We start from the raw sequence: 16388 nt of genomic DNA, 5'->3' as shown, positions 1-16388 counted from the left end.
ATATAAAAATTATTGAAATAATTATTTTGATTTTTTAAAATATAAAAGCGACCACATGTGGTTGCTTTTTGAAAAAAAAAATTAAATGAAATTAAAAAACCAACCATGTGTGGTCAGTTTTTTCCGACCACATTTTGTGATCGGTTTTTTGTGGTCGATTTTTCATTTTTTTCTAGTAGTGACAATTAAGAACAACAGAAAACAGTCATGACTATTCCACTGCAAGCGTTTCAATGAAGAAATGTTGGCATCTACATGCAAAAAAAAGTAGTCAGATATCATTATAGATGATTCAATTGTAAAAGACCAACTAGACAACACATGATTGACAGGGAAAAATAGAGTTTGCCTTCTCTTCAAATTCCATCCACGACTCATCTTTTAGTATGGTTCAATTTCAAAGAAATCTTAAATAGGTGAAGAGGAGGGGGAAGAGGACAAGCAAGAGTAGTGTCGCATTGGGAGTATATTTGTTTGTTTGGTTTTTAGTTAGATGGGTCGGGTTGAGTTAGTCTAGGTAGATGGTTTTTTTAAAAAATCGGGTCATTTTAATTGATTTGAATTTCTTTTTTTTATTTTAGAGGTATAGATGACAACTTTGTTAACATCGAAGGTATATATTGCCATCAAGTTAAGGGGTATATTTGATCATTTTTCTTAAAATATAAATACTTGAGAACTTCGGATAAGCATGAACTTGTGCATCCAATAATGGATTTGCAATTTTTTTCGCCCTATTTTTGGAGTGTGACGTTGACAATGAAAAGGTCGCCGCCTTTTTTAATTTGTCATGGTGTTGAATTACTTTCAATATCTTTGTCTGGGAAACAGGTTCTTAACTGAGAAAATTTTGGAAAAGATTGCATATATGGGGAAGGAGTTGCAGAAGACTGAGAAAATTTTGGAAAAGATTGCATATATGGGGAAGGAGTTGCAGAAGACGATTTTGATTGGGTAAAGGGCAGTGATGGTGATTGGTGTGGAGGAAATGATTAAAAGTGTCAAATCCATTTTTCATAATTATTTGAAGTAAAAATGTATTGACAACTCTTTGATTTTAATCAAAATTAGTTATTTAAGAATTATTTTGGAAAGAAAGGACAAGTGTCCTCTTTTTATTCGTCACTTTACACATCATTAGTGAGTGTAGCCCATGCACATGATATTATTTTGCTGACCATAAAAAAGTGTCAAAATACTGATTGAGGTGCTTAAAATGAAGACATGGTTGAAATAGATACTATGAAAACTGATGTCAAGTCGGGGGCTGCCGATTTTGGTCCACTTTTAATCTCATGACATGCAAGAGATACTGTGAGAGATCCTATTATCCCCTAGTTATAACAAATGAAATTAAATTGCAGTAAATGATTTTCATTAGAGATATTGAATCATAAACGAACATACGGTTCGACCTAGTGATCAACAAAGTGGGAGCAAAATATGAGGTTTCAAATTCAAATTTCAAACATAACAAAATGGTACTAGATAACCTCTTTCCATTTGTATAACCTTGGTACCCAGAATTATCCATTAGTTGTATGGTTGTATTGATGAGAGGTAGAAGTACCCCATGAAATAAACATAACAAAATGGTACTAGATAACCTCTTTCCATTTGTATAACCGTGGTACCCAGAATTATCCATTAGTTGTATGGTTGTATTGATGAGAGGTAGAAGTACCCCATGAAATAATCAAAGTGCGCAAAAGCAATACACTACCGTCATCACCAAACAATTGAAAAAAGAAACATCACTAAAGGAACATGAGAAGAGAAACGAAGCAGGTCAAGCACAGCGAACCTACTACTAAAACCGAGTGGTTAGGCTATCGAGCGGTTAGGCTGTCGAAGGAAAACAAGGATAAAGGGTCTATTTGGGCAGAAGTCAAAATATTCATAGGAAAGAAATATGCCCAATTAACAAAAGGTGGTTGCACTTTGTACTGCTGCTTTGAAAACGACTAGCTGAAAGACTATGGTTGCACTCCCAAACTCTGTTTTCATAACTTGAGCTCTAAGTAAAGGGTAGGGTAAAGCAATGATGAATTCAAAACATGAATGAACTCTGCAAGTACAGCCAAGTGCATGAACGACAAGAACTCAAACCAGAAAACCAATTTTATATCGCCGTATTCTGATTGTTGAGGATGAATGCCCATAGAAACCATAAACGCCCAGATACACAATAATAGCATGGAGCCAGAGCGGTGCCAGATCACTTTTAAATTACATAGTTTAAACATGCAATCCTTCTTCTTAATAGGACTAAAGAAAACAAACTAGGTGAATATTGGAAAGGAAGACTTTTATTCAACATTGCACAGTGCCATAAATGATCAAGTTTCTTCATGCAGAACTGTTGACATCATTTCTTTCTCTCGTATTCTACTAAATATGGTGTGTTCACCGAACAAACACTAAAACAGAGGTAGTGACGATGGAAATCGTACTTGCATCCACTGTTTCTCATATACCACCAAGTGGCTCCATCCTATCTGATCGAGCAAAGAGAGCTTCAGATCATAAAACTTCTTCTTGGGTGGGTTACCATCATCTTGTATCATGTCATTTAGAACCTGATGTAACAAGTCCGCAAATGATCTCAATTTTTTTAAAAGAAACGATTTTGTAATTACAAGAGCTAACAAGCGTTATAAAAATGTATGCATTCCAAGTTCCAGGTATGAAATACTGTTAAAGTGAGCAAGAATGAAAGAGTTCACCCATCCGAGAAAATAATGAATATATAGTGTACTGATGCACCAAGTAAAATTTACATCATTGACAAAATGCTCAAAGTAGTAGTACCTTCAGCGCGGTTCCAAGTCTTTCATGATGCCTCTCACGGAGAACCGAAAGGATGCCATATTTAGAAGACTTCAGATCCGCCCATTTCTTTAGCTCTTTGAAGTTCTCTTCAAACATATCTGACTGGACATCAGACTCCAATGCAACCTGGCTCTCTGCCTTATCTGCAGTGCTGCCACCCTACAAAAAAAAACATTATCAACCCATTTAGGCACTCAAAAAACAAAAATACAAAATAAATTTTAAAAATAAAGAAGGAAGAATCCGCAGGCACTTCATGCAGCAATTCTTGTGCATGATCAATGATGACTGAAAGAAGAATGTACAACAGAAGATGAAGACCAACTCATAATCTAAAATGTACAACAGAAGATGAAGACCAACTCATAATCTAACTGCATCAGGTGATCATCCCTATCAGACTTAACTCAAATCTAACTGCATCAGGTGATCATTCGGAGCCAGAATTTTCACCAAGGGGGTTCACAAGTGAACATACGAACTAACTGAAGGGGGTTCGACATCTACTATATATATACGTAAAAAATAATCATGTATATACAACAACAACATACCCAGTGTATTCCCACATAGTGGGGTCTGGGGAGGGTAGAGTGTACGCAAACCATACCACTACCTCAGGTGAAGTAGAGAGAGGTTGTTTCCGATAGACCCCCAGCTTAGGACTAATAGCAGTATAACAAACACAAAACATAGATGTATATAAACTAGTACAATATGTAAAATAAACAACACCGCTAGCCACAAGATAATACTACAACTACCAGATAATACTAAAACTATCTATCTGAAACCACAAACAATCACTCAACACCACGAACAAGAAACTTCCGACCCAAATAAAGAACGCTTCACTACAATTACCGACGCACTCCCACCCCCTAACCCTCTACCCTAATTCGCGTCCTCCATAACTTCCTATCAAGGGTCATGTCCTCCGTAAGCTGTAAATGCTCCATATCCTGCCTAATCACCTCTCTCCAATATTTCTTCGGCCTACTTCTACCCCGCCTAAAACCATTCATAGTTAGTGTCTCACACCTTCGCACTGGACCATCAGAGCCCCTCCTCATCACATGCCCGAACCAACGTAACCTCACTTCCCGCATCTTGTCCTCCACCGAAGCCATTCTCACCTTCTCCCTCCCGAATAATCTCATTCCTCAACCTATCTTTCCTGGTATGGCCGCACATCCATCGCAACATCCTCATCTCCGCCATCTTCAACTTTTGGATATGGGAGTTCTTAATTGGCCAACACTTCGCTCCATATAACATAGCCGGTCGGAACTTACCTTTAAGCTTCGGGAGCACCTTCCTATCGCATAGAACTCCCGAAGCGAGCCTTCATTTCAACCACCCTGCCCTAATACGATGCGTGACATCTTCAATCGCACCATTGCCCTGAATCATAGGCCCCAGATACTTGAAACTCCCTCTTCTAATGGCCTAAGAGTCCAGCTTCACCACCAAGTCAGCCTCCTGCGACACATCACAAAACTTTACACTCCAAGTACTCTGTCTTGGTCCTACTCAACCGAAAACCTTTAGACTGAGCAAACTAACTTAAATATAATAACATACTCTCACATGTGCAAGATCTAATCATACTCTGACGCAGGAAAAATAGAAATACGAAATTCAGTTTGCCAGTTACTTGATTAGTTTGTTTTTTTCCTGAAACTATAGCATTCATCCCACCAATGCTTTCTCCTTCATCGATTCTATCTGGTAGAATAACCTTACCCATTTTTAAAAACTTTTTAGGACTCCCAGGGTTGGGGATCACTTACAGAAATTTCCAATAGCCAAAGGTTAAACTCAGAGCCAAAAAGGATACAATAATTTTAATACGTTAGAAGCTCATTAACTGTGTGATTGCACTGCACACTAAGACAAACTGATGTTTAAAATTGAACATATCCACAACAATCCACTCTAGAAGATATGCTAGATATGAAATGCCAGTACGAAGTCTCAGGAGCTATACAGATGGACAAACCACTTCCGTCCAGTTTATTCTGTTCTGTTTATTTTTCTTTTGTTGGACAAGCGTCTAATAGCCTAATTTTGCTTCATGTTCCAAAACTCTCAAAGACTAAAGCTTTTTAAACAAAGAACTTTTCATTCAAAGGCCAATCTTTATTCTTATTTGCCTAAGCAATCATCTCAGCTGTCAGCACTCGAGCAAGGATAGAAGGTCCATGGCTCCATTAAAGATTCATTACCTTCAATGCTTCAAGCTCTGCCAAAGACAATCCCTTCTGGTAGAGTGCTTCAGTTAACTGGTCACGGGTTGTCTCCATCTTCTTCTTCATTTTCTGTCAAATGGAGTATACTGTAGTCATGACCAGTTACTAGGGAGAAAAAACTGTTCTGCTGAAATATAAGGACAAATCCAGCAGCCCTGGTTTTTACAGTTAGCAGAAGGTGAAAATCATTTTCTGTCAAATGGAGTAGACTGTAGTCATGAACAGTTACTTGGGAGAAAAAACTGTTCTGCTGAAATATAAGGACAAATCCAGCAGCCCTGGTTTTTACAGTTAGCAGAGGGTGAAAAGAGAGAAGTACCGAACAACATTAACTGCTATGCTGACTAGTTTTCTCCACTTGAAAATGTACTCTAGAGGTAAAAACACCCAAAGATTAACACTCACTTCTGTAGCCTCGTCTTCTGGGTCACTTCTGAGGGCACAATATTTTGCCAATTCATCTCTATCGATACTAGCAACAACTTCATCTGCTGCAGTGATAACCTGGAGAAAACGAGTCTTAAAATCCATGATCACTTAGACTATATGGGAAGACAAAAAACAGTTCAAGTATTTATCGCCTGTCTGAGCAAATATGTTTGCCAACAATTTGCCTGACCTACTTGTTAATATGCTGTCATTCAAAAGAAATTGACCACTCTCCTCCCAGATGAAGCACATCCTCCCAAATGGCAGCTATATGATGAAGTTTCTTTAAAAAAATTTCTAAATGGCAGTTCCAAGAAATGCACTTCAACATCAAAAGAGCATATTCGTAAAAATATTTGGAAAAGGGATATCGGTTTCTATATGGAAGCTTCACAATGGCAGGGCCTGAGGATCCACATTTCAATATTATCTTGAGAATCATAGAGCTTATGAGGAGAAGGGATCGGAGGTGTGAAGAACAAAAACGTAGGACAAAAGATATTTAATTAAGTAATGTTTAATTTCTGGTTGGAGCAATGATAAGAAGTTAAGAGCTGAGTCTACCAAAAAAAAGGTTAAAAGTTGAAACAGAGTGAAGGGAGACCACTTCCACTCACAAGGTCATTTTCCCCTTTTGGTGGAAATGCTTTCCTTGGAAAATATCTTTTAGCAGACAAATAAAAACACAATGATTTATTTTCTGGAGTACATGGAAAATAAAAAAGAAGCAAGGCCCATCAGTTACAACAATTTGCATATGAAACAGATTGACACTGGGTAACTACTCACATGAACCCAGAAAGAGCAAATTGAGGTGTATACTTCAGAATTGAAGTTTACCTCTGTGAAATGATGGATTTTGTCTTCAATATTGCTCCGAGAAAGCACGCCTTCCAATATTTTAGCAAGCAAAGGAGTGTATTTTGGGTACTCTGACTGCAAAGTATATTGAAAAAATAAAAAATGAAAACAACATTGTCATACATGGTGAGCATATAAATAGATAGAGCAAGAAATCAGTGCAAACGGAATGATAAAAGGGAAATTCTACAGAAGTCTGGAGAGAGCACGAAAAAGATCCAACAGTCGCATTTTAACAGCAAATACATTTTCTATTATTGGAGAAATAAAATAAACAAATTCCCTCTAAAAAAGAAGAGGCAGTACAAAGTTGACACACAAAACAAGTAGCCTAAATCAGACGTTTGACACATGAGGTAAAGGCCAAAAACAATATGAAGCTGACAGAGATCTGCACAGAACTGTCATCAACCCTTTCTGCATACTCGTCAGTCTTCCCTTGCACCAGTTGAGTAGGGCCCTCAGACTTCTAAGTTAACTCCATTAGTAGGAGTCATCTCAATTTCAAAGCATCTAATTTATTCCTTTTTTCTCCAAATTGAAATAATGCAGAGTTTTTAGTTTGGCAGACTTCAGAACAGTGTAAAAGTTGCAAATTTTCAGCAGGCAGAAATGGGCTTTGCTTAACCTATTCTGAGTTGGTACTTCCAATGTCAATCAGATTTATTAGCTCACAAGTTAGGCCTTCAAAGCACTTATTCTCACCTCCTTAAAACAATTTAACAATTACCTTAAGTGACTCAGATAACTTTTTCCATTCCGCGCGTTCCTCATCTGTGCCTTGATTTAAGCTAGCAAGAACCTTTATTTTAGCATCGCGGACCTGATTGGCCAAAGGAGAGATACTATTAGGCATGTCACAATACTAGAGAAAGTAAATGATCGAAATCAGAAAGATACTCTTTCTAAGCAACTACACAGAAACAAACGGTTGTAAAGCAGAAGCAGCTGTTTTCCCTTTCAGTATGGTGGTGTACTATTTATCTTGTTAAAAAGGAGAAGAAAGGTTATATAACCACTCCAATTGATTCAACATCTAACTAGATACTGCATGTATGAGAATACTTCTCCAACTCCAGGAAAAAGGAAAAGCAATGACTTCACTCAATGAAAATTGTTAAGCAGACTGACCTACTATAAGGACACTAAACCAACTAACTTGCCAACATTAGATTTTAATAAATAAATATGAATACCTCTTCTTCTAGTCTTTCTGAGACAGACTTGGTGTCGCTTGAACTTTTTCCTTTGTCTTCATCAAGCTGAAATGACAATGTTGTTCATTTAATCTATAAAGACCAGCAGAGACTCGAATGAAAGAGATTATCTTTGCATTGCAGAAGGTAATCTGGACAGAAGGATACAAGGGAAAACCTTCATTGGTGGCACAAAATAAGATATTTGATAAGAAGCAGGACTCTTCTGCCGACCTTTTCCCTCTTCATATAACATTGGGCCAAACAATACAGATCCTTCACGGGAATTCTGCAAGTAGATTATACAAATCATACAATGACTAGGACCCATGAGGACAGCTCAGAGATAAGGGATGACGGGATGACAAGTCCTGAGTTAAGCGACAGAACGGAATTTGGTAGGACAAACCTTTGGGAGCTTGTCCTTCGCTGGAGGACCCACATAAAATGATTCTTTCATTCTACAAATATCAAGATGTAAAACAATACACGTGGTGACATGACAGCAAGAAACAGACAACCGTCATAAACTGGACTAAACATACCCTGGAACCAGATCTGAAGAGTTGAAGGAACCATCACCCGTTAGTGGGCCATCAGGTTGAGAATAGAAGTTCAACCGAACAATGTCCTATACAAAAAAGTTATGCATCAGTAAACAAAGACATTGAAGAGTGTCACGCAGTGTAGACCTAATTAAGTTACTTGCTCCGCAGGCTTAGTTCAAGTGGCAAAGGCTGAGGGACTCACGAATTAGGTTATAGGTTCGAGTGCTGCATCGAGCCAAGTATTTAAGTGGGCATTTAAGTGGAGAAGGGTAGAGTGGTGGGGCCATTATGCTAGAGTTTTGAAGGTTTTGGTTGGTCCTAAGAGTTGGCAGTCAGTACTTGGATGATCCAGATCATCGATCTCTTGCTGAAGGAAGTTCTAGTGATAGCGTTTCTGCTCCTTTCTGTCCATTCACTTCAATCGTAAATATTTGGTACTGCTTATATGGATTAAGTTCCATTCTTCGGTAATTCCACATGAATTACACGAGATTGTAGATCTTTTGGGAAAACTTCCATTTAGATCTACCTCATCCTTTTTAACATCGTTAATCATCATACACCTAATGATTGGTTGCATTTTGGGATCTATTATTGAGCAACGGTTTTACCAACATGTGAGCTTATATGGCTAAAGCAACTTCTGCTAGAATTGAGGTGTGGATACGCGCATCAAATTGGTATGTAACAATCAAGTTAATACACATTGCATCAAATACAGTGTCCCATGAAAGAAGGAAGCACATAGAAGTAGCTTATAATTTATTAGACCAAAAGTTAATCAGGATGCAGATTGTCATTTTATTCCACAAAAAATTAATCGGGATGCATTATGACAAGTTTCTTTCCAATTGAATGATTAGTTTACATATATTCTTACAAAATTGCACGGTAGCTCCAGAAGAGAGTATATTGTGGCAATTTAGGAGCATATAATATGTGGTCTCCAACTTCAGGGGCAGAGTTAAGAATATTAATGATAAGAAATGTAAATATGGAAATATACATTCATTGTAAATGCCAAATAGGTTTAAAACCCATGTCATTGAGTAATCAGGAGCAGGAATTGCTTTCTTTTCCTTTTATGAATTACTTGAAAGCCTTATTTAAGACCCAACATACTACAAAAGACCAATTTTGAATAGGCTCGTGATAACCTGCATAAACCAAGGGAATGGTGAGAACGCTAGCTTGCAATTGTGTGCTGAACTACCCTGACAGATTAGCAAAACACCTATGCTTTTCATTGCCTAGATTCATCAGTTCACCATCCCATTCCAGGTGTCTACTTTGATTGGACATAGAAATGACAGCATGTTAGATGCCTTCCCTTGAGAGCTATCCAAGCTCGCAACCCAGCTATAACTGAAATACCTCAATCCTACCCAATAACCCTATAGGGATTGCAATCAGTTGCCTTGAATCTGTATGGACCAAATCCCAATTACCTGACTGCCACCTGAACCTCCTAAAACAATAAAAAATTAAGAAGACGATGAGATAATTATTACTACAACTGCTGATCAAAATCTCAAGGAGAGGACCAAGATATCTTCTGCGTCACTTTTTTGTACAGCCTATTTTCTACTACTCGACCTAATTCGTACATACCTAATTAGGTTTCCCGTCATAATGAACAAAACACATTTACTCTAAGGAGCATAAACGGTTTCAAAAGTAAATAGAAAATACATGTAAATGTGCAGTAGCAGGTCTAAAGATTGAACCAGAAATCCTACAGTGAGCACCCAGAACCCTTTTATTCCTAATTCACCTCAAACCCCCACAGGATCATTGAGTACCCTATTGGATTAAAACCCATAAGAGACTTCCTTTCCACAGCCATCCTTTTGCATAGTTAAGTGTTAAGAGAGTATTAGAAAGTTAAAGATTTACTTTTTCTGGTTTTCTTTACTTGATTGCTGAGAGGAAATACGAGAACTTCCAAAAGCAAGTAAAAAATCACGACTTTAAACATGAAATCTCGAACATGTAAATAAGGAGATAACAATTACACAACTGAAAGGACCAATGCATCAGATAAAAGGAGATGTCAGCCTGCATCTCTTAACTATTGATTAGTTCAGATTGAACAAGTTTTCATCTGTAAGAGTATAGCAGTGTACCTTTTCCTCCAATTTTCTTTCAATGAATAAGACCAATTGCTTCATCTTCTCTAGGTACTGTACATTGTCATGCCTGAACCATAGATATTACAAGCTGGTGAGGACAATTTTTGTTATATTCAAGATAACCTACTGGGCACGATCAATGTGTGTGCATCTCATAAGACCGCGAAAAGAAACAAAGCATGGATTGGTTTCACATTACAATGTAATAATTGGCTGTTAGAAGAGTCACAAGCAAAAAAAGGAGTGTTGGGGCTAGAAAATCCAATTAAAGAAACATTCCTCATTAAATTTTTAAGAGAACAATGGCAAAAAATTTCTATTTGACAGAGAGGACAACCAAAAAAATGATTGTGCATTCTGTTGAGAAAGGGATTCGCCTTTTGTTACGTGATCCTATTATTTGATAAAGACTTTCCCATTGCCGGTTTCAAGTTCGATTTCAAAATCAACAGTATCTTCACGGGGAAATGGATATAGGTGGGGTTTGGGTAGTTCGAGAATAGGAGATGCCGGCGGGGTCGATGGTGATATGTCAGGGATTGCGGCATGGGTTAAGCACCATGCCCTTAAAATTTCTTCCTCAAAAGTCTTCTTGTTATTAGCTAGAGTCAGGGACATGGTTCCAGGTCACCACGAGTGAAGTTGCTGTTTTTTATTTGTTTTACTGGTTAGTGATGAGTGGTCTAATACGCCCACTTTGAACAGTAGTGTCAAATAGGTACAAGCATTAGCTGAGGTTTCACAATGAAAACTGGCTCAAGTAACTTTAATCTACCGGTTGATGCCCCTACCAGAAAAAAAGAAGTGAAACATACCGATGCTATGATATCATGAAGACAAGTAACACCTATTTAAAGGTGTTAGACCCAATAAACATGATATATGCCCATGTGTGACAAAATAGCTCACCTCTTCTAACACACTAGTGGGCGTTAGGACAGCGATTTCATGTCTGTGATATGAAATCAGCATTGGTCATGTGATTTCATTTCATGATTTCATATCATGACATGAAATCGCAAATTCTCCAAAAGCATGATTTGGGAATTTCAAAATCATGATTTGGGATTTTTCAAATACAAAAACTAACCCACAAGTTTATATTTTGTCAACAAACCCCACCATGTATATTTACCAACCATTTATTCCATACGTAAATAAGATTTATAGTTCATATTATTACTTTTACCAATCTTTAAACCATTTCTATCTCATTCAACCATTACTCTCACCAACATATAGCTCCGTTTGAACATGAGAAATACTCACTTTTTTTTTTGAAAAATCTATTCATTTTATTAAAAAATGATGGTTTGCCATAAAAAATCCAAATACAGCTTGAAGTTCTATTTGGAAAAGTGAAAACTAAGTCTCAACTTGTTTTCACTCTTTTCTAATTTCAACTTCACCTTTATAGTTAAAAAATTCTCTCAAAAAAAAAAATTGACCAAACACAACTCCAATTCCCTCTCCAACTCCAACTTTTTTTTATTTTCATGGCCAATTGCCTAAAAAAAAATTTATTACTTCAAATCAACTCCTACTTTACCATTTGATCAATAAATGTAGTATTTTTTTAGAATGGTTTTGTGATAGTGTATTATATTTTGTTATGAACTTTTTCTTATTTGTAAGATTGTATAAAGAATTCGGGCAATTTTGATAGTTTTCACAACTTACGGAAGCTTTTTGTTTATAAGAAACAAATACAGCTTAAAATACCAAATTGCATTTTCAAACAAAACTTCAACTTCATCTCATATGATTTCATATCATGATTTCATCTCACATGGCCAAACGGACCCTAATTCTAGCATTCTAACACCAGTGCTTAACTTTCTAACATATCCAAAGGTATTAAAAACAAAAAAGACAAGGTGGAAACCAAATCCAAGTCACCTCACTTAACACCTTATGTTTTACTTACTAGCATAGAGATGGAACTTTTATGGTCTAAAACTCAAGCCCAGACAACTTCATGTCCCTGGGTGAAAAAGGGGAAAGAACCTTCGGCAATGAGTATATTTAAGTCAAATAGAGAACGAGGAAAATAATTTGCACGCCCTTGCAGCACATCAAACAAATGATGTTAGGGCACCAACATACCTCAGATATAGCTGTAGAGTGTATTCACCCTTCGGAAGTTTTGCGAAATTTGGATAAACATCACCCATAGAATGCACCCGCTACAGAATAAAAGGAGAGGATAGCAAGTGAAAATGGTCAGATTACCTGTATATAATGATCATAATAAACTTTTTTTAATAGAAGAACGGTCAGATTCATGATTACAACGAAAACAAGTGAAATAAACCAGTATTGTTTAACTCACACAATTTGCATCCACTTGTTGAGTTCAACAAAATATGCACGATCCGTTAGATTTGTGGTTTTAATTTTTCTTCAAATCATGCATGCTTGCCCAAAAAAATTATCAACTACTCCTCCATTCCTAATTAGTTGCCCAAAAAAATTATCAACTACTCCTCCATTCTTAATTAGTTGTCGTCCTTACTAAAAATAGATATTCCTTAATACTTGTCATTTCACAAAACCAAGGCATAATTAGTTGTTTGTTTCCACTTTACCCTTAGTAATAAATATGGAGAGATATTAATATAGTGCAAAAAAGAGAAGAATTAAATAAAGATGAGTAATAAATAAAGGTAATTTAGACAAATTACCTTCTAATTTAATGCTTTTTCTCATGGGGTGTGCAACTTAAAAAGGTCACAAGTAAATAGGAACGGGGGGAGTATATGCAAATATAGAAGATTATGTTTTTCAAAGACTGCTTTATGAAGAAAGAGAATTAAGGTTGTGAACTACGTGCGCTCTCAATGAAGTACTCCATTTCTTTATAGAAGTAGCTCAATTTTATACCAAGATTTCTTGTCATACTTCACCACTGATGTTTTTAGCTTTCTTAGGCTATCTGGACCAATTGGTACAGTTAGTTCTAATTTTCGCTTCGCAGAAGGTCTGTCGCATTACATAGCTACATTTAAACATTGGAATGAAATTTCCTTCTGTTATTGATGAATTCCTTCTGAATATTTCAGATACTATTTCTTGTGCACATACAAGTAAAACAATGTGATGCACAGCACCCCTCCTTCAAAAGACAACTACAAACCCAAAAGAAAGTAAGAAAACCTCTTTTAACTAAGCATTCTTATCTTCCACTCCAAGGGTCATTACCTCTTGTTAGGCAGTAATGAAAATTCGTATCTTCTTTGAGATACTCTTAATTTTTTCTTTTTGTGTGTGTTTGGGGTGGGGGGGGGGGGGGGGGGGGGGGGGGGGGGTGCACAAGTCAAGCTTACTCTGTTGCTTTCATATCAAACAGAATTGAATCTATACCTTATTCACATCCGATATCATATAAAACTGAGACTCAAATTTGTTATCATAGATCCGATTGTTAAGTAAGGGAATCTGAGGCTTCAGTTCAGCATCATCCTCCAGGTTGAATTTGTAGCTGCAGAAAGAAGAGCTGGAAATGGTTACTATCCAAAATGCAATCAAGCAAAGTATACCTGGTTCCAAGAGATCAAACGCACGTTAATGTAAGAGCCAGAATCTGTTTTCCTGAGGGCAATTTGTCCCGGTCTGCTGAAAGCGCGTGCAGCTTGCAATCAACTGGACGATATGGAACTCTTATCTGAAAGCATATTCCAAAGGGAAAAAGAGATCATGTAAGCATTTCACGCTCCTGAAGAAGTCACTCAGAGTGGCTAACATCAATAGTTCAAGAAACACTTTGACCTTGTCGAGTACTGCAGAAGGGACAAGTTTTTCAGTTGACAGAAGAGCTTCAGTATTAATCCTCACAGGTGCTTCACTTCCATCAAGAACAATTTCCTCTTTGCTGATGTTTATACCACGGAATGCAATCTGAGAATTTCAATCAAAGACCCAAGAGGCATCACTGTCTTATTCATCTCCCAATATATTTAACTAAAGGGCAGCCTGGTGCACTAAGCTGCGGGGTCCAGGGAAGTCCCCAATATAATTAAGCAAGCAAAGCATGAAAATTTCCAAGCAAATGTTCTCTTTCATCACTCCAGAAGATTGGGTTGTCCAGGAGGGGGTTGGAAATTTTACTCATAAGAAAATAATTATCATGTCACGCAGTAAACCCAAGCATCCATGTGAATAGCATTCAGTAAAAAGGAGTAGATACATTTATACAACATAAGGAAAGAATATTGATCAACTATACCTTAAAGCAAGTATTTGCTGTATGAAGCTTCTCCATCTGTTCCGCACTATTCGGGGCCATTTCATTACTAAATAACTTTGCTTTTTATGATAAAGAAAGTGCTTAGTTTGCATTGCATCTATACTTTCATTCTTAATGGAGAAGACAATAAGTAAAAGTTCAGCCTTCTGGACTAACAAAGTTTGAATTGCTATATTAACTACTCTCTCTTCCCGTTTTCTACATATAAGATGCATGACCAGGGTACACATTTCAATGAACAATTATTCTGTGCAATTTTATGAAACTCTTTGCTTAAATTTAGATCAAAAGAATTTATGGTACTCCAATTTTTAACTGCTTTCCTGCATTAATAGAATCAATCCTCTTGACAAGAGGAAGTCAGCATCCTCACCTTGGACCATTCAAATGGCAGGACTCCCACATTAAGAAAGTATCTCAGAAACCAAAAGGAGGGTGCGAACAACTTTAATTGTTACAAAATCTCTCATCTTAGATTGGAAGTGCTCAGTTCAAGAAAAAAATAAAAATAATGCAGACAAGGCGAAAAGAATAAAGGATGACAGCATGCCTCCTATTAAGATCCAATGGCCATCGGAAATTAATCATTCAGAACAGAAATATAAATATAAATATAAATATAAGAGCCAATTTCAGTTATATTGTACTATGAAATAACTACCTCAAAATCAACAACTGTGGTCTCATGACTGCCTATGCCACTGGACCAAAATTGCGCTACTGCTAATTCCATTGTCTGACCACCCTCCACACGAAACGTAAAGCTTTTGGAAGAAGGTGATGAAAATGTGGCCACGCTTTCCCACTTAATGGGCCTTTGCAACGGGGAAAGCTGTAGATTACAAGCACGTGAATGGAGGTAACTTTTACAACAGAACAACACAATAAATCACGATACTTTTTACCTGAACAGTATCTATGAAGAATCTTCTAGCTGTATCAAATCCATATGTTCTCATGGTGGCCTCCACCCAGGAAGCACCAAATGGTACCTCAATAAATCTCCTTTCAATTTGGCCTGAACACAAGTGTGCATGCAAAAAAGTTGGCAATGACAAAGCAGTCAAGGGAAGAACAAGCAACATCTACCTGAAAATGATTTTTAAGCAAACAAAATGAAAGTTTAGTTTGTGGATTCACGTGGCGGTCTATACCCTCCTCAAATTTCTGCTATACTTTTTTAACTTTTTCTTTTGGGTTCTTACCCCCAAATCCACATCTATTTACAACACATTATTGCAGTCAATCTGACGGTATAGATTCTCACCAAAAATCTGGTCCAGATCATAGCAACACTATATAATTTTTATATTACCTGTAACAAAATGTCTCATGTAAATTATAGGCTACCCGATTTTCCATGGTTTGCAGCTAAAGCTATCAGCAGCTTAGATCGTTTTATGAACCGTTCGATTTGTCTGAACATAGTCAGTTCAATTGTCATTTTTCAGATTTATGAACCCTTCGATTTGTCTGAACATAGTCAATTCAATTGTCATTTTTCAGATATGCATCTATTGCATCCTACTTTAGACCACCATTCAAATTGAGTAAACTGAGTGCAAACTATTGAAAGACAGTGCACATTTTCTTAGGATGAGAAACTCAACAGAAATGGCAGGACTAATTCTTCATGTAACTTAGCCGACAAGGCAATATTCTATCAACACCAAACCTTCAACACAAGATATCATACATGCAAAACCGTGTTCTTTCAAAAAATATAGTCAAAAACAGTCTTAATTTAATTAGCAACACTAAAAAAAGAATTCTTCTCTCATTCCCCGTCCCTCCCCACGACTGCTCCCTCCTTCTCTCTCACGCACTTGCACCAAAATATGCCAGTGCAATCTAGCCTACACCCACATCTTAAACACAGCCCCGGAAGTTAG

At 37.0% G+C, this 16388-nt stretch overlaps 1 protein-coding gene across 1 annotated transcript in view; it reads right to left on the bottom strand.

Annotated features, from left to right (window-relative positions):
* Positions 1–2103: 2103 nt before the first annotated feature.
* The window catches only part of LOC107863279 (tripeptidyl-peptidase 2), a 37179-nt gene continuing 22894 nt past the window's right edge, over positions 2104–16388 (bottom strand). The window contains exons 18-34 of the mRNA XM_016709138.2: positions 15402–15514; positions 15158–15328; positions 14019–14147; positions 13814–13914; positions 13614–13731; positions 12357–12436; positions 10245–10317; positions 8116–8201; positions 7980–8031; positions 7749–7859; positions 7571–7636; positions 7105–7197; positions 6354–6449; positions 5490–5588; positions 5061–5153; positions 2812–2991; positions 2104–2579 (exon numbers count right to left, since the gene is read on the bottom strand). Coding sequence (XP_016564624.2) covers positions 2421–2579; positions 2812–2991; positions 5061–5153; positions 5490–5588; positions 6354–6449; positions 7105–7197; positions 7571–7636; positions 7749–7859; positions 7980–8031; positions 8116–8201; positions 10245–10317; positions 12357–12436; positions 13614–13731; positions 13814–13914; positions 14019–14147; positions 15158–15328; positions 15402–15514 — 1820 coding nt within the window. The 3' untranslated portion in view covers positions 2104–2420. The remainder of the gene's footprint in view (positions 2580–2811; positions 2992–5060; positions 5154–5489; positions 5589–6353; positions 6450–7104; positions 7198–7570; positions 7637–7748; positions 7860–7979; positions 8032–8115; positions 8202–10244; positions 10318–12356; positions 12437–13613; positions 13732–13813; positions 13915–14018; positions 14148–15157; positions 15329–15401; positions 15515–16388) is intronic.

The sequence above is a fragment of the Capsicum annuum genome, chromosome 3 (genome assembly GCF_002878395.1).
Source record: "Capsicum annuum cultivar UCD-10X-F1 chromosome 3, UCD10Xv1.1, whole genome shotgun sequence".
Taxonomy (NCBI): domain Eukaryota; kingdom Viridiplantae; phylum Streptophyta; class Magnoliopsida; order Solanales; family Solanaceae; genus Capsicum; species Capsicum annuum.
The sequence above is the reverse complement of the archived record's forward strand: the minus strand, read 5'-3'. Positions and strand labels throughout refer to the sequence as shown.